The sequence below is a fragment of the Narcine bancroftii genome, chromosome 2, assembly GCF_036971445.1.
Source record: "Narcine bancroftii isolate sNarBan1 chromosome 2, sNarBan1.hap1, whole genome shotgun sequence".
Lineage (NCBI taxonomy): Eukaryota > Metazoa > Chordata > Chondrichthyes > Torpediniformes > Narcinidae > Narcine > Narcine bancroftii.
In genome coordinates, this window is record NC_091470.1 from 196,481,352 (window position 1) to 196,502,681 (window position 21,330).

Genomic DNA, 21,330 nt, shown 5'->3' on the forward strand with positions numbered 1-21,330 from the left:
GGTGGGTGTTGGAGGTGGGTAGTGCGGAGGGAGACAGGGAGGGGGTGGGGGTTATATGTGGGTGGTGTGGAGGAAGGCGGGGAGTGGGTTGGGGGTTGGAGTTGGGTAGTCTGGAGAGAGACAGGGTAAGGGGTGGTTGTTGGAGGTGGGTGCTATGGAGGGAGACAGGGAGAGGTGTGGGGTTGGAGGTGGGTGGTGTGGAGTCGGGGAGAGGGGTGGGTGTTGGTGGTGTGTGGTGCAGATGGAGACAGAAAAAGGGGTGGGTGTTGGAGTTGGGTGTTGCAGAGGGATACAGGGAGAGGGGTGGGTGTTGGAGGTGGGTGGTGTGGATAGAGACAGGGAGAGGGGTGGGTATTGGAGGTGGGTGGTGCAGAGGGAGTCAGGGAGAGTGTTGGAGGTTGGTGGTGTGTGGTGCAGATGGAGACAGAAAAAGGGGTGGGTGTTGGAGTTGGGTGTTGCAGAGGGATACAGGGAGAGGGGTGGGTGTTGGAGGTGGGTGGTGTGGAGGGATACGGGGAATGGGGTGGGTGTTGGAGGTGGGTGGTGTGGACGGAGATGGAGAAAGGGGTGGGTGTTGGAGGTGGGTGGTGTGGATAGAGACAGGGAGAGGGGTGGGTATTGGAGGTGGGTGGTGCAGAGGGAGTCAGGGAGAGTGTTGGAGGTTGGAGTTGGGTGGTACGGAGGAAGATGCGGAGGGGGTGGGGTTTGGTGGTGGGTGGTGTGGAGAGAGACAGGGAGTGGGGTGGGTGTTGGGGGTGGGTGGTATGGAGGGAGACAGGGAGGGATGTGGGGGTTATATGTGGGTGGTGTGGAGGGAGGTGGGGAGTGGGTTGGGGGTTGGAGTTGGGTGGTCTGGAGAGAGACAGGGTAAGGGGTGGGTGTTGGGGGTGGGTGGTATGGAGGGAGACAGGGAGGGGGTGGGGGTTATATGTGGGTGGTGTGGAGGGAGGCGGGGAGTGGGTTGGGGGTTGGAGTTGGGTGGTCTGGAGAGAGACAGGGTAAGGGGTGGGTGTTGGGGGTGGGTGGTATGGAGGGAGACAGGGAGGGGGTGGGGGTTATATGTGGGTGGTGTGGAGGGAGGCGGGGAGTGGGTTGGGGGTTGGAATTGGGTGGTCTGGAGAGAGACAGGGTAAGGGGTGGTGTTGGAGGTGGGTGGTGCGGAAGGAGACAGGGAGAGGGGTGGGTGTTGGAGGTGGGTGGTGTGGACGGAGGCAGGGAGAGGAGTGGGTGTTGGAGTTGGCTGGTATGGAGTGAGACAGGGAGAGGTGTGGGGTTGGAGGTGGCTGGTGCGGAGGGAGGCGGGGAGAGTGGTAGGGATTTGAGTTTGGTGGTACGGAGGGAGACGGAGAGGGGTGGGTGTTGGAGGTGGCTGATGCGGAGGGAGGCGGGGAGAGTGGTAGGGATTTGAGTTTGGTGGTACGGAGGGAGACGGAGAGGGGTGGGTGTTGGAGGTGGGTGGTGCGGAGGGAGATGGAGGAAGGTGTGGGTGTTGGAGGTGGGTGGTGCGGAGGGAGACAGGGAGGGGTTTGGGGTTGGAGGTGGGTGGTGTGGAGGGAGGCGGGTAGAGGGGTGGGTGTTAGAGGTGGGTGGTGCGGAGGGAGGCGGGGAGAGCGGTGGGATGCCATGGTTTCAGGAACAGGATAACCTATATGGAGCATGACACTGATGAACCATAGAGATAGTCGGGGATGGTCATTAGTTCAGCCAGGAACCATCAGAAAGAGAGGGCTTCAGATTTACTAGGCACTCAGTAAATAATACTCAGCAGTTTCAGTGTTTCAACATTAAGCTGCAATTTCTCTCTCCTCCTTGTTCCTTCTGTATCTCCATTTATCCATCTCTCCCTCCTCACCCTGTCTCTTTTCCTCTCTATCTCCCTTTTACTCTCTCTCACACACTCTCCCTCTCTGTCCCTCTCTCTGCCCTGTCTTTTTCTCTTCCCTTTCTCTCTCTCTCCCCTCCTTCTCCCTCTCCCTCCTCCTCCTCCCCTCTCACCCTCTCCCTCCACCCATCTCTCTCTCCCCCTTCTTTCTCTCGCTCTCTCTCCCGCCCCCCCCTCTCCCTCCCTCTCTCGCCCTCTCTCTCTCTCTCTCTTTCGCCCCCCTCTTTGTCGACCTCTCTCTCCGTCTCTCTCTCTTCTGTCCCCCTCTATCTCTCACCCCCTCCTCTCTCTCCCTCTCGCCCCTCTCTCTTTCTCACTCACTCTCTCTCAATCGCTCTCTACCCCTCTCTCTGCCCCTCTCTCTCTCCTATCCTCCTTTCTCTCTCTCTCTCTCTCGCCCCCTTTCTCTATCCCCCCCCCCCACCTACCTCTCTCTCCTTTTTTTCTCTCACACAGGGTTTGACGACCATTCCCCATTACTTTGTGGAATGTCAGCAGGATGGGACTTGGACAACATCCAGCTACAAATGTCAACGTAAGTCCCCTTCGGAATGATTGCTTTGTAAAATCTATTGTTTTTGTTACATGCACGGAGATACAATGAAAAGCTTTGTTTTGCGCATTGTGTAGGCAGGTCAACCCAGACATAAATACAACAGGTAGTCAATAAAGAAACAAAAGTGTTACAGTCACAGGGTACGGGGTGCGGTGTTACAGTTGCATGGTAATGGAGTGTGATGTTACAGTCACAGAGTGTAGGGTGTGATGTTAGAGTCGACTTAATGTATCACCCCACCCCGCATTCTGTGACTGTAACACCCAACCCTGCACCCTGCACCGTGTGACTCACTGCAACAAACCACCTGGACTGTGACTTTCTGTGACACGCCACACCACACTCTGCGACTGTAACACCCCGCCCTGCACTCTGTGACTCTCTGTAAAACCCTACTGCACTCTGTGACTGTAACATCCCACCTTGAACTCTGTGACCCACTGTAACCGCCCACCCCCCCACTCAGTGACTCCCCACCCCACACCCTGTAACTCTCTATAACACCCCCCTGCACCCTGTGACTGCAAACCGCACCCTGAACTCTGTGACCCACTGTAACTGCCCACCCTGCACCCTGTGACTGTAACACCCCAACCCGCATGCTGTGACTCACTATAACACCCCACCCTGCACCCTGTAACTGTAACACCGTACCCTGCACCCTGTGACTGCAACAACCCGCCCTGCACTCTATAACTCAATGTAACACCCCAACCTGCACCCTGTGACTGTAACACACCTGCCTGCAACCTGTGACTTAATGTAACACCCCAGCCGCACTCTGTGACTGTAACACCGCACACCACACCCTGTGACTCACTATAACACCCCAGCATGCACCCTGTAACTGTAACACACTGCCCTGCACTCTGTGACTTAATGTAACACCCCACCCTGTACTCTGTGATTGTAACACCCCACCCTGCACCCTGTGACTGTATCATCGCATCCTGCACTCTGTGACTAACACTGCAACCCACAATCTGTGTCTCACTGTTACATCCTACTTTGCACTCTGTGACTGTAACACCCCACCCTGTATTCTGTGTCTCACTGTAACACCCCACCCTGCAATCTGTGACTGTAACAAACCACCCTGCACTCTGTGTCTCACTGTAACTCCCCACTCGGCAATCTGTGACTGTGACACCCCACCCCGCACACTGTTTCTCACTGTAACACGCCACCCTGCAATCTGTGACTGTAACACCCCAACCTGCATTCTGTGACTGTAATACCCCAACCCACACTCTTTGTCTCACTGTAACATCCCACCCTGCAATCTGTGACTGTAACACCCCACCCTGCACTCTGTGACTGTAATACCCCACCCTGCACTATGTGACTGTAACACCTCACCCCGCACTCTGTGATTGTTAGACCACACCCTGCATTCTGTGACCTAATGTAACACCCCACACAGCACCCTGTGCACAGATTGCAGGCTGGGCTGTTACATTGAGTCATTGGGTCATAGAGTGCAGGGTGGGGTGTAACAGTCACAGAGTGCAGTGTGGGGTATTACAGTAAGTCACATGGTACAGGGAGGGGTGTTACAGTCACAGCGTGCAGGGTGGGGTGTTACAGTGGGGCACAGGGTGCATGGTGGGATGTTACAGTCACAGGGTGCAGGGTGGGTGTTTTAGTGAATCACAGAGTGTGGGTGAGCTGTTAAGGTCACAGGGTACTGGGTGCCGTGCTACGGTTTGAAGGGTACGGGGTGGTGTGTTACAGTAACAGAGTGCAGTGTGGGTGGGGTGTTACAGTGAGTCACAGAGTACAGGGTGGGGTGTTACAATGAGACATAGAGTGCAGGGTGGGGTGATACATTTGGAGAGTGCAGGTTGGGGTGTTACAGTCACAGAGTGCGGGGTGGGATGTTACAGTAAGTCACAGGGGGCAGGATGGGGTGTTGCAGTGGTTCACAGTGTGCCGGGTGGGCAGTTACATTCACAGATTGCAGGGTGGGGTGTTACAGTAAGTTACAGAGTGCAGGGTGTGGTGTTACAGTCGCAGGGTGCAGGTTGGGGTGTTACAGTGAGTCACAGGATGCAGGGTGGGGTGTTACATTAAGTCACACGGTGCAGGGCAGGGTGTTACAGTCAGAGGGTTCAGGGTGCAGTGTTACAGTTACAGGGTGCAGCGTGGGTGTTATAGTGAGTCACAGGGTGTGGGTGGTATGTTATAGTCGCAGTGTGAGGGGTGGGCTGTTACAGTGCATCACAGAGTGCAGGGTGGGTTGTTACAGTGGTTCAAAGAGTACAGGGTGCAGTGTTACAGTCACAAAATGCAGGGTGCAGTGTTACAGTGAATCACAGATGCAGGGTGGAGTGTGACAGTCACTGACTGCAGGTTGGGGTGTTATAGTGAGTCACAGAGTGGGGGTGGGCTGTTAAAGTCACAGGCTACAGGTTGTGGTGCTACAGTTTGAAGGGTACTTGGTGGTGTTTTATAGTCACAGAGTGCAGGGTGGAGTGTTAAAGACAGAGTATGGGGTGGGGTGTTACAGACAGAGTACGGGGTGCGGTGTTACAGTAAGTAACAGGTTGCAGGCTGGGTTTTTACTATCACAGGGTGCAGGGTGAGGTGTTACAATGTGTCACAGAGTACAGGGTTGGGTGTTACAGTTACATGGTGGAGGGTGGGATTTTACAATGAGTCACAGGGTGTAGGGTGGGGTGTTACAGTCACAGGGTGCAGGGTGGGGTGTTACAGTCACAGGATGCAGGGTGCAGGGTTCAGTGAGTCAGAGTACTGGGTTTTGGGTTACAATAGGAGTGTTTGTTGTGTGATGTTACAGTCACAGAGTACGAGGTGGGAAGTTACAATGGCTCACAGAGTGCATGGAGGGATGTTAGAGTCACAGGGTGCAGGGTGGGGTGCTAGAGAGGGTCACAGAGTTCAAAGTGTGGTGAAACATCACTGAGTGCGGGGTGGGGTGTTAGAGTGTATCACAGAGTGCAGGCTGGGGTGTTAGAGTCACAGCGTGCAGGGTGGGGTGTTACAGGGGGGCACAGAGTGGGGGTGAGCTGTTAAGGTCACAGGGTACATGGTGTGGTGCTACGGTTTAAAGGGTACGGAGTGGTGTATTACAGTAACAGAGGGCAGGGTGGGATGTTACAGTCACAGAGTGCAGTGAGTCACAGAGTACAGGTTGGTGTGTTACAATGAGCCATAGAGTGCAGTGTGGGGTTTTACGTTTGCAGAGTGCAGGTTTGGGTGTTACCGTCACAAGAGTGCGGGCTGGGGTGTTACAGGAAGTCACAGGGTGTAGGGTGGGGTGTTGCAGTGGTTCACAGTGTGCCGGGTGGGGAGTAACAGTCACAGATTGCAGACTGCAGTGCTACAGGTGGGGTGTTATAGTGGGTCACAGAGTGCATGGTGGGATGTTACCGTCACAAAGTGCAGAGTGGGGTGTTACAGTCACAGAGTTCAGGTGGGGTGTTATAGTGGGTCACAGAGTGTAGGTGGGATGTTACAGTCACAAAGTGCAGAGTGGGGTGTTACAGTCACAGAGTTCAGGTGGGGTGTTACAGTGAGTCACAGAGCGCAGAGTGTAGTGTAACAGCCACAGGGTACAGGATGGGGAGTTGCACTGGGTCACATTGTGCCGGGTGGGGTGTTACATTCACAAAGTGCAGGGTGTGGTGTTACTGTGAGTCACAGAGTGGGGGTGGGCTGTTAAGGTTATAGGGTACAGGATGTGGTGCTACAGTTTGAAGGGTATGGGGTGGTGTGATACAGTCACAGAGTGCAGGATGGGATGTTATAGACACAGAGTTCGGGGTGGGGTGTTACAGTAAGTAACAGGTTGTAGGCTGGGGTGTTACAGTCACAGGGTGCAGGGTGCTGCATTACAGTTACAGGATGCAGGGTGGGGTGTTATAATGAGTCACAGAGTGCAGGGTGGGGTGTTACAGTCACAGGGTGCAGGGTGCGGCATTACAGTAAGTCACAGTGTGCAGGGTGCGGTGTTCCAGTGAGTCACAATAGCAGGGTGGAGTGCGACAGTCACTGACTTCAGGGTGGGGTGTTATTCTGAGTCATAGAGTGGGAGTGGGCTGTTAAGGTCACAGTGTACAAATTGCGCTGCTACAGTATGAAGGGTACAGGGTGGTGTGTTACAGTAACAAAGTGCAAGGTGTCATGTTATAGTCACAGAGTGCAATGTGGGGTTTACAGAGTCACAGAGGGGTGTTATAATGAGCGATAGAGTGCAGGGTGAGGTGTTACAGTCGCAGAGTGCAGGCTGGGGTGTTACAGTCACAGGGTGCAGGCTGCCGGGTTACAGTTACAGGGTGCAGGGTGGGGTGTTACAATGTGTCACAGAGTGCATGGTGGGATGTTACAGTCACAGAATGCAGGGTGGGGTGTTATAGCAGGTCACAGAGTGCAGTATGCGGTGTTCCAGTGAATCACAAAAGCAGGGTGGAGTGCGACAGTCACTGACTCCAGAGGGGGGTGTTATTCTGAGTCATAGAGTGGGGGTGGTTATTAAGGGGTGCGGTGCTACAGTTTGAAGGGTATGGGGTGGGGTGTTACAGTAAGTCACAGGGTGCAGGGTGGGGTGTTACAGTCACAGGGTGCAGGGTGGGGTGTTACAGTCACAGAGTGCGGGGTGGGGTGTTACAGTCACAGAGTGCGGGGTGGGGTGTTACAGTCACAGAGTGCAGGGTGCATTGTGATGTGTTCGAGTTAGTGTGGACATGAGGAGGGAGAACTGCGTGTATCCCAGGTTTTGCTTTTTGAAGACAGTTCGAGATGTCGATGGAATCCCTGGAGCTTACTGTAATTGGGACAATGTAATGATGCTATTAAACTCTTTACACTGCCTGGAAAAGGTACCGCAATCACCATCATATGCATTAAATTATGAAAATGTGCCCTGAGGTTAAAAAATGGCTTAATAAATATTCACTGTTGCTGCAGGTTATGTTCAGGGTTATTATCGTTATGAGATTCAAGAGTCTTAGATAAAGATTGTTCTGGAACCTCGAGGTCTTGGTCTTCAGACTTCCATACCTTCTGCCCAAAGGGGCGATGGGGGCTGGATATAAGGTTGGCTGCCTTCTTCAGGCAGGGCCTCACAGAGATGCTACCGTGGACGGGAGGTCCAAGCCGAAGATGACCCTTGCTAGGTTTGTTATGTTCTGCGTTCCTGTAGAGTTGAATTCCCAAACACGGCTGTGATCCAACCGGTTGGTATACTTTCCAGGGTGTGTTTGAAGAAGTATGATGGAGATGCCAGTGTCCTCGGACTTCTGAGGGCATTGAGACATTGATGCATCTTGTTCCTGGTCTCTCAATGTGCTGGATATATCGTCCCCCAATACTTGGGCTTCCAGGAACTTGAAGACACCCAGCATCTCTGCCTCCAACCTATCCTCGAGGACAGATGCGTGGTGTGTCTCTGTCACCCTATCCTCAACCATTGTGATTTGTGCCAGGTGTGACTACACTTATCTAACTGTGTTCTGGGTATGTCTACATCTGTCATGATATGTTTTGGGTGTGACTACACCCATTGCGATGTGTTCTGGGTGTGACTACACCCGTCGTGATGTGTTCTGGGTGTGACTACACCCATCGTACTGTGTTCCAGGTGTGACTACACCTATCGTACCATGTTGTGGGTGTGACTACACACATCATGATGTGTTCTGTGTGTGACTACAGTTGTGATTTGTGCTGAGTGTGACATTGTTGTGTCTTGTTCCCTGTTCCCTTCAGCCGTGGACTGTGCCTTTCCGCCTGAGATTAGGAATGGACGAGCCGTGTTCCTCACAGGCAGCGGTGTCACAACATACAAGTCCTCCATTCAATACCAGTGTGACAAGCCCTACTATGAAATGAGTCCAGGCAACCCTGGTGAGTTGCTTCTCACACTTGGGGGGTCTGGGTAGAGGGTAGTGTGATGGGAGGAGGGTTGTGGCAGACCTTAGGGTGCAGTGGGTAGGGCCACTATCTCTAGAGGGCAGAGAACCTGGTTTGATTCCAACCCTGGAGCTCAGGGAAACTGTACAGACAGACACACACAAACACACAGACAGACAGACAGACAGACAGACAGACAGACACACACACACACACACACACACACACATGCACACACATAGACACACACACATGCACAAACACATAGACACACACACTCATGCACACACACACTACACACATATACAGACACAGATGTACACACACATTCACATACACACTGCAGACTACACATTCATATAAATCACACACACATTCACATACACACTGCAGACTACACATTCATATAAATCACACACACAAACACAGACACACACACATACATACACACACCCACACAGACAGACAGACAGACAGACAGACAGACACACACACACACACACACACACACACACACAGAGCATGTGCACATGTATTGATAGAGATCAGGATGGAATCCATGTCTCAGGACCAATGAGAGAGTGACAACCGACTGTGTCACTGTGCAAATTAGTTGTTATGTTGCTCCAAGTTATTTTGTCAAGTTTCACTAAAATATTCTGAAAACGATAAACATGTGCCACCACTGAGATGAATTGAGCTTGGTTATAATGCGTTATCCCAGGTCAGAAACACCCAAGCTCCACATACTAACGTGGTCCCATGACCACGCACACTCAAAACGCACACTCCCTTGTTCCTATAGAACCACAGGTCTCTCTCCCTCTCCTCTCCCTCTCCTTCCTCTCTCTCTCCCTCTTCTTCTCTCTCCTCTCCCTCTCTCTCTCCTCACTCTCTCTCCTTCTCTCTCTCTCCTCTCCCTCTCTCCCTCTCTCTCTCCTCTCCCTCTCTCTCTCACTCTCCTATTCCTCTCACTTCTCTCTCTCTCCATCTCTCCTCCCTCTCTCTCTCCCTCCTTCTCTCCCTCTTCCTTCCTCTCCTTCTCTCTCCTCTCCCTCTCTCTGCTTCTCTCCCTCTCCCTCTCTCTCCTTCCTCTCTCTCTCCTCACTCCCTCTCCTTCTCTCTCTCTCCTCTCTCTCCTTTTCTCCCTCTCTCCTTCCTCTCTCTCTCCGTCTCTCCTCTTCCTCTCTCTCGCTCGCTCTCCTTCTCTCCCACTCTCTCCTTCTCTTGCTCTCTCCCTCTATCTCTCTATCTCTCTCCCCGTCCATATCCCTCCCCCTTCGGGAGGTCATCCTTGCCCATTGTATCCTTTCGAACCATGCCCCCCCCCACCCCCTGGGCTCCAATACCTGGTTCCCCGGTCCTCAGCAAAGCCCACGTGGATCCCCCCCGACTGCTAGTCGCCCCGCAGACAGCGTGGATCCGCCAGCCTCTGAGCCCCTCGCTGGTTCCCCCCGCCGTGGGTGACCGTCCTGCAGGGGCATCTTTCCCCTGCACGCGACGGCAAGGGAGGCTGTGGTCTGCAAGGGCTGAGCTCAGGGGAGAGAGACTTCCTCGGGATTCCTGACCAGCTCTGGCCACTACTGACCACTTTGCATTGGCAGGAAACTTTACTTGCACCCGAGATGGGACCTGGGAGACCAAGAGGACCGGAGAAGCCCTCCCGCACTGCTCACCAGGTATGAGTCGGCAGTGTCCGCAAACAGGGGGGCTATTAGGGGAGCAACGTTTTCACTCAGAGCCCACCAGAAGCAGGGATCTTCAAAGCATTGAGGTTTAGAGGGATCTGGGAGAGTTCCTTGAAAGTGGCCACACATGTAGGTAGCATGGTAGAGAAAAAGGCGGGGGTGTGTCAAGGACAGAGAGAGGGAGAGGGGGAAGGGGAAGGGGATAGGGAAAGAGTAGGGGAAGAGAGAGAGGGAGAGAGAGATAAAGTACGAGGGAGAGACGAGAGAGCGAGATGGGGAGAGAGGGAGGGAGAGAAGAGGACAAAGAAAGAGGGAAAGAGGGAGAGAAGAAGAGGGAGAGAGCGGGATGGGGAGAGAGAGAGGAAGGACAAAGAAAGAGGGAAAGAGGGAGAAAAGGAGAAGGAGAGAGAGCAGGTTGGGTAGAGAGAGAGAGGGGAGGACAAAGGGAGAGAGAGCGGGGTGGGGAGAAAGGGAGAGAGAGAGGAGGACATAGGGAAAGAGAGGGAAGAGAAAGAGAAGAAGACAAAGAAAGAGGGAAAGGGGAAAGCGGGATGGGGAGAGAGGGAGAGAGAGGAGGAGGACAAAGAGGGAAAGGGAGGGAAAGTGGGATGGGGAGAGAGGAGGACAAAGAAAGAGGGAGAGAAAGTGGGATGGGGAGAGGGAGAGAGAGAGGAGAACAAAGAAAGAGGGAAAGAGGGAGAAAAGGAGAAGGAGAGAAGAAAAAGAGAGAGTAGGGGAAAAGCAAAAGTCGGAAAGAGAAAGTGAGGGACAACAGGAGAGAGGGAATGGGAAAAGGCTAAAAAAAGGAGAGTATGAGAAAAAGGGAATGATAGACATAAATGGAAGGAGAGAAAGAGAGAGAGTGTCAAAAAGAGGAGGGCAGGGGTGAGAGAGAGGGAAAGAGGGGGGAGGAAGAGAAAGAGGGAGAAAGAGAGGGGAGAGGAGGGAGATGAAAGAGAAAGTGAAGGGGGAACATTGAAAGCCAGGAGTCAGGGTCCGTGAGGCCATTCTCCCCTTCAACCTGTTGCATGATTTGCGTGGCTTGTCCCAGAAGGCTGCAGATTGGACCACTGCACTGGGGCTGTACGGAGGGAGTGCCTTGGTGCCAGCGGACCTGGGGGTGGGGGGGAGTGGAGGAGGGTCTCCTCTGCCATGACTGAGCCTCTGCTTCCATCTGCCTTGCAGTGTGCGGCAAGCCGAGCGTCCCGGTGGTGTTCCGGCAGCGGATCCTGCGGGGCTCGGTGGCGAAGAGGGGAAACTTCCCCTGGCAGGTCCTCTTCCGCCCAGTAAAGGGAGCTGGGGCACTGATCGCCGAGCGCTGGGTGCTGACCGCGGCGCACGTTGTCCACAACGCGCCCAAATTCAGCCTGTACGGCGGCCACACTGACACAAGGCAGCTGGGAGCAGCCTCACAGCTGCACCATGACCGGGTCTTCATCCACCCCGGCTACCAGGACCCCGGGCCCACGGCAGACACCCACAACTATGACAACGACATTGCCCTGATCAGGCTCTGGGAGCCTGTGGTCGCCGGTCCCAACCTCTCACCCATCTGCCTCCCAGTCTCAGGGAGCAATCTGGAGCTGGGCAAGGTTGGCATAGTGGCTGGCTGGGGGATCACGGAGAACCAGACCTTGCCTTACCAACTGATGTTTACCCGCCTTCCCGTCCGGGAGCTGGGCGAGTGCCAGGATCTGGTGTCCGGCCACTCCGTCACAGTCACGGACAACATGATCTGCGCTGGCAATGGTGAGGGGTCCGACTCATGCCAAGGAGACAGTGGAGGTGCCTATGTATTCTCTTACCCCAAGCCCAACAGGAGTCGATTCTTCATCGGAGGCATCGTCTCATGGGGTGTGACCTGTGGCACAGTTGGTTTTTACACCAAGGTGGCCAACTACCTGGACTGGATACAGGAAATCATGGAAAATAATTAGATTTATTGTCAGAGTTTCATTATTTACAGACTAGGAGCTTTTGAAATTCTTTAATGTTGAAGCATCCCCAGGATTTATTTGGGAAGCATAGAAATTTTTAAACCTAATCATTAATTACAGCCCTTTGTGAATTACGTTTAAGATCTCGGGATAATTCCCTGGGCTCAACATTTGCCGAAATTACATGGGATTCCATTTTGAAAAGTGTCCACTCATCTTCACGTCATTCATTGATATAATTTAAAGTAGTCCACTTTCCCATGGTTCAGTTAGTTAGATTTTATCTTAGTACCTTCTCTAGATGTGATAAATACATAACTGAGGAAGGCATACCTGAACCCATACCTCCTCCCTCACCATGGTCTGAGGTCCCAAACAGACCTTTCAGGTGAAACAACACCTCAGCTCTACCTCCACAGAATACTTTTGCTGCACCCTCTATGGCCTTCTCAACATCGGAGAGATCCTTTGCAGATTAGGTCCACTGTCCGACTCTCTCCCGTTGGCCCGCTGTCCCGCTTTCTCCAATTGGACCACTGTCCTGCTCTCTCTCCTGTTGGCCCGATATCCTCCTGTCTCCTGCTGTCCTGCTCTTTCCCATTGGCCTGCTGTACCGCTCTCTCCTTTTGGCCCACCGTCCCGCTCTCTCCCACTGTCCCATTCTCTCCCATTGGCCCACTCACCTGCTTTATTCTGTTGGCCCGGTGTCCAACTCTCTCCCATTGGCCCACTGTCCCACTCTCTCCCGCTATCGCGCTCTCTCCCACTGCCCCGTTCTCTTCCAGCAGCTCGCTGTCCCACCCTCTCCTGTTGGCCCACTGTCCCGTTTTCTTCCATGGCCTGCTGTCCCACTCTCTCCCATTGGCCTCCTGTCCCATTCTCTCCAACTGGCCCGTTGTCCCGCTCTCCCAATTGGCCCGCTGTCCAACTTTCTCCCACTGGCCCGGTGTACCGCTCTCTCCCATTGGCCCGCTGTCCCACTCTCAACCGTTGGCCTGCTGTCCCACACTCTCCCATTGGCCCACTGTCCCACTCTCTCCCACTGCCCCATTTTCTTCCATGGCCTGCTGTCCCACTCTCTCCCTCTCTCATGCTCTCTCCAGCTGGCCCGTACTCTCCCATTGACCCACTGTCCCACTCTCTCCTGTTGGCCCACTGTCCCGTTTTCTCCCACTGTTCCGCTCTCTCCCACTGCCCAGTTCTCTCCCAGCGGCTCGCTGTCCCGTTCTCTCCCATTGGCCCAATGTTCCACTCTCTCCTGCTGTCCTGTTCTCTCCCGTTGGCCCAATGTCTCGCTCTCTCCCATTGGCCCACTGTCCCACACTCTCCCATTGACCCACTGCCCTGTTCTCTCCCAGCGGCCCTCTGTCCCACTCTCTCCCAGTGGCCCGCTGTCCCACTCTCTCCCATTGGCCTCCTGTCCCATTCTCTCCAACTGGCCCGTTGTCCAACTCTCCCAATTGGCCCGCTGTCCAACTTTCGCCCACTGGCCCGGTGTCCTGCTCTCTCCCATTGGCCCGCTGTCCCACTCTCAACCGTTGGCCTGCTGTCCCACACTCTCCCATTGACCCACTGTCCCACTCTCTCCTGTTGGTCCACTGTCCCATTTTCTCCCACTGTTCCGCTCTCTCCCACTGCCCAGTTCTCTCCCATTGGCCCACTGTCCAACTGTCTCCCATTGGACCACTGTCCTGCTCTCTCCCGCTGTCCCGTTCTCTCCCATTGGCCCGCTGTCCCGCTCTCTCCCGCTGTCTCATCTCTCCCATTAGCCCAATTTCACGCTCTCTCCCATTGGCCCACCAACCCGCTCTCTCCCACTGTCCCTCTCTCTCCCATTGGCCCACTGCCCCGCTCGTTCCTGTTGGCCCACTGTCCCACACTCTCCCATTGGCCTTCTGTCCCACTCTCTCGCGCTGTCCCATTCTCTCCTGCTGTTCCACTCTCTTCCGTTGTCCCACTCTCTTCTGCTGTCCCATTCTCTCCCATTGGCCCGCTGTCCCACTCTCTTCTGCTGTACCATAAACGCATAAGTCTGAAATGACCTGGTGTTGGAGATGAAATGAACTGGTGGTGAAATTGTGCAATGCATCCCCATCTTGACTCACCGTTTCATTAGGTGGGTGAAATCCTGGTGTGCTGCTGGGACGAGAATGAGTGGGGATTTAATTCTTAAGTACATCATTCATACTTTTGACAGGACAGATGTGGGGTGGCTTTCAAGTTAGAGCTTGGATCATTCATTGATAAGATACACAGAATGTATGTAAGGGTACAGAATCTGGAGCGCTACAGAGAACGTTACATGAATGGTTAGTTACTGAACGTATTCAAGACTGTCTTTAGGCCCTTTAATGCCAGGTCTCACAGCTGGAGCCCAGCTCCAAGCACGGAGGGAAAACATGAACTTACCTTTCATGGAGCTGCCCTAAGAAGCCGCTCCTGCGTCACGTTCATGTCGAGCTTCGCCTCGGATCACCTGACGGAAGTGGGGCCATTGGGGCCGCCACACCGCCCACCAAGCCACCGTCATCCATTCGCGCTGATGCGGAAAAAGTCCTACATTGGATCTGGGAGCAAGCAAGGCAGATGCTTGTGATGCTATCAGCCAGCCTTCGTATCCAGGAGGAGATCCAGTGCAGTGAGGCCATTAATGCCCCACTCCTGTGCCTCAGGCTGACACCGTCGTCAGCTAGCCCCAATGGCAGCGTTACATTCATGCGAGGTGCTCCGCTCTGTCGAGGTGGTGAGTCTCCCGATGTAAGGCCGGAGAGCCTCCGCCTTTATAGTTGGGCTTTTTCATTGAAAGGGGCCTACTGATGGGGAGAGGGGAGATTAGTGTGAGGGACCGGCATTGTGATAAAAGACCAGCCCCCACATTGATCCCACTGCCCCGCTCTCAGCTATCCCTAATCACCTTGTGCAGTGGGCTTGTCTTCAGTCTGAAAGCCCACCTCCCCGCTCCCCCCCCAACAGCCCACCACCAGTCCCCAATGATAGTGATTAGTAAGGAGTTACTGAGGTGGTATGTGAGTGGAAAGAAAATGTTTGAAAACGCAGTAAATTTCCCATGCTCTTTTATAAATTGTGGAAAAATTTTGATTAAATTGAGCGCGTTTTTTTCCCACCCTCTTTTATAAATTGTGCGCGTGCATGTCTTATCCCTGCTACAATTTCCCCATACTCTTCGATTAATTGTTGGGTGTTAAATAAAAGTGACGTTTGATTGCAGACCCTTGTGTCCCTGACTCATCTCTCACGGACCTGACCCTTACTCAACACAACAATGACCATTGTGGGGACCGACGATGTTACTGTCAGCATTACTCACCATTATCGCCCTGACTTCAACTGTGCATGTGAAACCAAGGGAATATTTTCTCGGGGAGGGAGGAGAGCCGGTCTAACAGGCCGTCAAATACTGGTGTGTTATATGTGACTCTGGATGCCGTTGCTGTTGAGTTACTCATTTCACCTCGTTTGCTCGTGGAATGATGGCTTGCAGTGCAGAATCAGGATTTATTGTCATGAACAAGTCGTGAAATTCGGTGTTTTGTGGCAGCATCACGGGGCAAGCATTCATATTATAACCATCTTACAACAATAAATAACAGTGCACGAAAAGTGAGGCTCTTCCACACCACTCAAGAGCATTGGAGATCAGAGCTGTGAAGAGGCCATTCGACCCATCGCTAGTTTCCCTGCCATTCAATAAGAGCATGGTTGCCACCTTGCTGAACTGTCCTCTCCACCCTCTGCTGCTTTGATACCAAAATTCTGCTGAATGGACTCAGTGACTGACCCTCTCAGGTAGAGCACTCCACAGATTCACCATCCCTTTGGAGCAGATGTTCCATCCATTCCTTGAACTCAATGGCCGATCCCTGATCGTGAGGTTGTGGCCTCCTGGTTCTGGATTCAAAAACGTGAACTCGTGATCTATCCCCACAGGAACTGCGATGAGATCATCTCTCCGTCACTGAACTCGAGAGAATGCATCCGATCCCTGGCACCATGCTGGCCTCTCACACTCATACTCTCTCACACACACACTCACACACTCTCACATACTCACACACACACTCTCACACTCACACACACATGCATACACACAGACATACACACTCTTTCACACACACACACACACACACACTCACACATACATGCACACACACTGTTACGAGCCCAAAGGACCCCAAAACCCAGCAGCAATAGAGATTTACGAAGACAAGTGGTTACTTAAACAAAAGTTGTTTTTAATGATCTTTAAACATGAAAACAGAATCAAACTAACTTTTCTCTATTAACTTAACTAACCTTAATCCCCTTCTTATTCTAAGGGCATGTGTATGTAACATGTGTGTAAATTTAAGAAAAGTTATTTGGTTCGCAGTTCAATCTCACTTCTCATTCTTCCAAGTTCACTGGTTTTTGCAGGCAATTCTTACACTGTGGACAGAATTTAACATGTATAAAGTTCACCAGGGTTTGGTGCTCGAAAGGTAAATGTTTACCGCTCAGGAAGGTTCTCGTAGGGTTTGCAGTGAGAGATTTTTTGTTCCAGGATTTCCACAACTGAGGTACCACCTTTAGTCACCTCAATGTCTCACTGATCAAACTTTCCCCATCACGGTTCTCCAGATGGTAACCTCTTTCTTTCAGGTTACACAGAGTTCCTTTCTGTTCTGCTTATTCCAAGAGAAACATTAGACAGATAGCACTTCCAGCCATCCGCCACTCTGGAGCTTTCTGTTTCCAACAAGCTTCTCCTGCTTGTTTCACCCATCTTTCAGTGTCTCACACACACACTGGCTGAGAGAGCTTGTTTCATCTCTCTCTCTCTCTCATTCCCTCTCAACTGAGACTGCAAGAAAGCCCATGTGACTCTCTCACTTGCCACAAAACCCCCCACCTTCTTTAGCAAACCACAGGAGTTATCCTTCTTGGTCAAGCTATTGTCTTTGGTAAGCAAAACCCCGGAGTGACCTTTCTGTAAGCACCAAAGATACTTGCAAACAGCCAGAGTGTCTCCAGTCCAAAACAATGGTCTATTCATTTCATGACATCATTTCATTTAGCACCTATGTATGTAACCTACTCTAATTTTACCAATTTTACCAATATTTATCTACTCCATTACAACACATACACATGCACACAGACACACCCACACACACATACACACTCAGACACTCACACATGCATATGCACATACACACATGCACAGATTCCCACACTTACACACATCATACACACACTCACTTGCGCACACACTCATACGCATACACACTTACGCACATGCACACATTCACATACACACAAACACATGCATGCCTATGCAAATAGATACACATACACTTGCACAATAACACACACACACGTATGCCCATACATATACACACACTCATCCATACGTACACACGTGTGCAGCACCAGATGTCGGGATCAAACTCATGTCTGGTGTCACAATGTCATGATCCTACCCACTGCACCGAGTTGCTGAATTGCCTGATAGGATAAAGGTCAGAACAGGTTGGAATGGCTGAATGGCCTGTATCCCACTCACAGCCCAGCCCACTCCCCCCTTCCCACGGGCTGTGTGGAGTCTCTGCTCCCTGCTGAACAAACAGGGTCATCGCTGAGGTCACCGTCTCTGGTTGACCATTAAACCGCTGTCACACTGGCCAGCCCTCCCAGTGACTGACGGAGCTTGGGACTGGCACAAGCCGTGAGTACACCCCTGCCATGGCGGTGAAATTGCTGACCATCTGGTGAGTATACTTGTTGCCCACTCTGGGGGTCTTCCTGGGCAGAGTTGGCATGTTTTAATTTGGTCAGGATTCACCAGCGTTGAAAGTCCAGTGAGCGAACAACTGAACCTTTGGGCCCAAGTGCAACCGTAGTCGATACTAAACCCCAGAACCACCAGCATGCCACACACAGTGAACAGGAACAGACCATTTGGCCCATCTAGCCCCTGCAAACTATTATTCCATCTTGCATCTTTGACCCACTACCATCGGGAAGGAGGTATTTCCCTACTTTACCGGAATATTTAAATCAGGACGGCCAGGCTGGGGAAGAACTTCATCCCACAGGCTGTGAGATTGACGAATGGTGTCCTGTAACCGAGTAAATCATCCCAAATATTTATATATTATTTTAAATTGTATCTGCATGTATTTCTGTGATTGTAGTGTGTGTGTGTGAATGTGTCCGTGTACATTTGTGGGAGTGTGTATGTTTTTGCAGGTATGTATGTGTGTGTGTGTATATTTGTGCAGGCATGTGTGTCTGTGTGTGTATGCGCATGTGAATGTATGTGTGTGTGTGTGTGTGTGTGTGTGTGTGTATGTGGCATGTGTGTGGTGTGTATGTGTGTTTGGCATGCATGTCTGTGTGTGGCATGTGTATATGTGTGCATATGGCATGTGTGTGTGTTTGTGTGTATATGTGTATGTGAGAGGGTGTGTGTGTGAGAGAGTGTGTGTGTGAGGGGCATGTGTCTGTCTGTGTGTGTCTGTGCATGTGTGCGTGTGTGTGTGTGTGAGAGAGTGTGTGTCTGTGTGTGTCTGTGCACGTGTGTGTGTCTGTGTTTGTGCATGCATGCGTGTGTGTATGTGAGAGAGTGTGTGGGTCTGTGTGTGTGTGTGTGTGTCTGAGCATGCGCGTATGTGTGTCTGTGCGCATGTGTGAGCGTGTGAGAGAGTGTGTGTGGGTCTGTGTGTGTGTCTGAGCATGTGCGTGTGTGTATCTATGCGTGCATGTGTGTGTCTATACATGTGTGTGAGAGTGTGTGTGTGGGGGGCATGTGTGTGTGTGTCTGTGCATGCATGTGTGTGTGTCTATGCATGTGTGTGAGTGTGTGTGTGTGGGGGGCGTGTGTGTGTGTCTGTGCATGTGTGTGCATGCGTGTGTGTGTGTTGTGTGGGCTGTGCATGTAAGGCATTTGTGTGCACATACCGTGGTCCAGAGGAACGGTGTTTCATCTAGTTGCGTGTGTACAGATGCACCTTTTCCCTCCGCTGATGCTGCCCGACCTGAGCTCCTCCTCCCACCCCACCCCCACCCCACATCAAGGCATTACACCCCTTAAAGAATTCAATCATTTACTTCACAGCTGCTTGTCAGAGCTGTTGTGAACCATCAGGCCACAGAACAAGACATCAAAGAAACAGGCCCTTCAGCCCCTCTAGTCTGTCCCAAACTATTATTGTAATCCCACTGACCCACACACAGTCCACAGCCCTTCATACCCACCCTATCCCATCCATGTACCTGCCCAAATATTTCTTCAATGTTAAAAATCAAGCCCGCATTCACCACTTCAGCTCGTTCCACACCCTCCACCCCTCTCTGTGTGGAGAAGCCTCCCCTCATGTTCCCCCTAAACTTTTTCCCTTTCACCTCATCCCTCCGTGGAAGGACCCTGCCTATATTGACTCCGTCTATCCCCCTCATAATTTTAAATACCTCTATCAAATCTCCCCTCATTCTTCTACGTTCCACAGTGTGGCTGAGATGTTGTACGTGGGATCAGCGTTAACTAACCTTGGAATCGAGTTTAAACTCATGCGGGGATGTTGTACCTTGGTTAGACCCCACTTGGAATATTGGGCTCAGTTCTGGTCAACAGGAAGGGGGTGGATGCTGTAGAGAGGGTGCAGAGGAGATTCTCAAGGACATTTCCTGGATGGAGGTCGGGGGGGGGGGGGGGGTGGGGGGGAGAACACCTGATAGAAGTGTTCAAGATGACAGGGACGGCCAGAGGCTTTCTAGAAGTTCTACCTGGCCGGGAGGAAAAACAATCTCAGGGTTGTATGTACAGGTGCTCCTTAACTTACGATGTAGTTCCGTTCCGGGAAAAAACCATCGTAAGTAGAACTACGGTTTAAAAAAAAATAATTAAATGTCGAACACTTTTTTCCAACACTGAGGAAACCATTAATGTACACAGCCAAAAGGGCCCTCGGCACGAAGGATCCTGGAAGCTGTCTTGGGTAAACTTATACCTCTCATTTTGTTTGTTTTAAATTGGTCACAGTGTTTGAGCTACAGAAAGAAAATAGACACACACACCGAGTGCAGTTCAGTTTATACAAGGCTTTATTACTAAATCTAAAGCTGAATTCACATTACAATATGCAAGCCCTTCCCAATTATACTTATCATTGCCTGGACTGGTCCCAACTGCCAAAGCAAAGCGATGACTGCACACTTGTAGTAGGTTGTCTGGGCGCCGGTAGCAGCTTCTCCACCTCCCCGGACTGGGACGTTGGATGGAATCTTGAAGTTCTTCTTCTTGCTGAGAGATGTTGCCACCTCTTGGAGAGTCTCTAACTTCAGCAGGGACTGGACCATGGCTTATATTACCCAAAAGTTGTTTACTTCAGATCTTATCTCTTTGAACAAATTATTTAATTATCTTCAAGGTCTCCTGTCAGTCTGCGACCAACAAGAGAAAACTGCGTCTTTGGGCCTCATTGTGGAAGTTGGAAAATGTCAACTGATTCATACGCATCCCTGGGCCCCATAGTGTAAATTTAGGTGCGTCTACTAATTCATATGCAACAAGCAGGTTCTCAGCCTTGCAAAAGCAAAGGCTAGAAACAGGTTTAAATCTTCCATTACAGAAGCGCTAATTGCTTGATGGCGAGGAGATGCAGATGGGTGCTTAGTAGGCAATGACGGACTGCTTGCAGGGCACTCTCTGTAGAGACCACGCGCGTGGTCGAGTCAGCATGGCAGGGGGTGGGTAGGCTGCATGCCAGCACTGCAAGGGAGAGTAGCTTACCGCGTATCGCAAGCCCGGGGACAGATCGAAATTCGAAACCGAAAGATTTGAACTTCGAAAGATCGTTAAGTCGGACTGCCGCAAGCAGGGCAGTACCTAACCGGAAGGTTAGGGTTTGGATATGACAATAAAGCCACCCCAGGAAGTCAAGTGTAAATGCTAATGTGAGCAGCGTGGGCGAATGGGAAATCGTGGGGCCTCAAAGCACCTATGCAAGATGGGAGCGCGGTTAAGAATAGCGTACATTAAGCTTGGGGTCATGTTCAAGAGCTGCAAGACAATCTTACAGTCCCTGGTTCCAGTCACCTCATTACAGGAAGGATGTGGACGGTATAGAGGTGGCGCAAAGGAGATTCACAAGGGTGCTGACTGGATTGGAGAGCGTGAGGTCTTTTCTCCTGGGAGCAATGAGGGGTGACCTGATGGTGAGAGGCATTGATTGCATGGATGGCCAGAGGATATTTCCCCCATGGGTTGGGTGACTAACAGGGGTGTAGTTTTAAAGTGCTTGTGTGTAAGTATGGAATGGGTGTAAGTATGGAACGGGTGTAAGTTCTTCACACATAGAGGGTGGTGGGCGCTAGGAACGATCGTGGACAATA

The 21,330-nt window shown here is 51.9% G+C and overlaps 1 protein-coding gene across 1 annotated transcript in view; it reads left to right on the forward strand.

Annotated features, from left to right (window-relative positions):
* LOC138753050 (uncharacterized) overlaps nt 1-21,330 on the forward strand; it is a 40,721-nt gene that overhangs the window by 10,864 nt on the left and 8,527 nt on the right. The window contains exons 6-16 of the mRNA XM_069915642.1: nt 2,339-2,417; nt 8,169-8,306; nt 9,917-9,991; nt 11,186-11,929; nt 12,326-12,937; nt 13,041-13,950; nt 14,358-14,694; nt 14,838-14,940; nt 15,745-15,868; nt 20,637-20,835; nt 20,901-21,058. Of these exons, the coding sequence (XP_069771743.1) occupies nt 2,339-2,417; nt 8,169-8,306; nt 9,917-9,991; nt 11,186-11,929; nt 12,326-12,937; nt 13,041-13,950; nt 14,358-14,694; nt 14,838-14,940; nt 15,745-15,868; nt 20,637-20,835; nt 20,901-21,058 (3,479 nt within the window). The remainder of the gene's footprint in view (nt 1-2,338; nt 2,418-8,168; nt 8,307-9,916; nt 9,992-11,185; nt 11,930-12,325; nt 12,938-13,040; nt 13,951-14,357; nt 14,695-14,837; nt 14,941-15,744; nt 15,869-20,636; nt 20,836-20,900; nt 21,059-21,330) is intronic.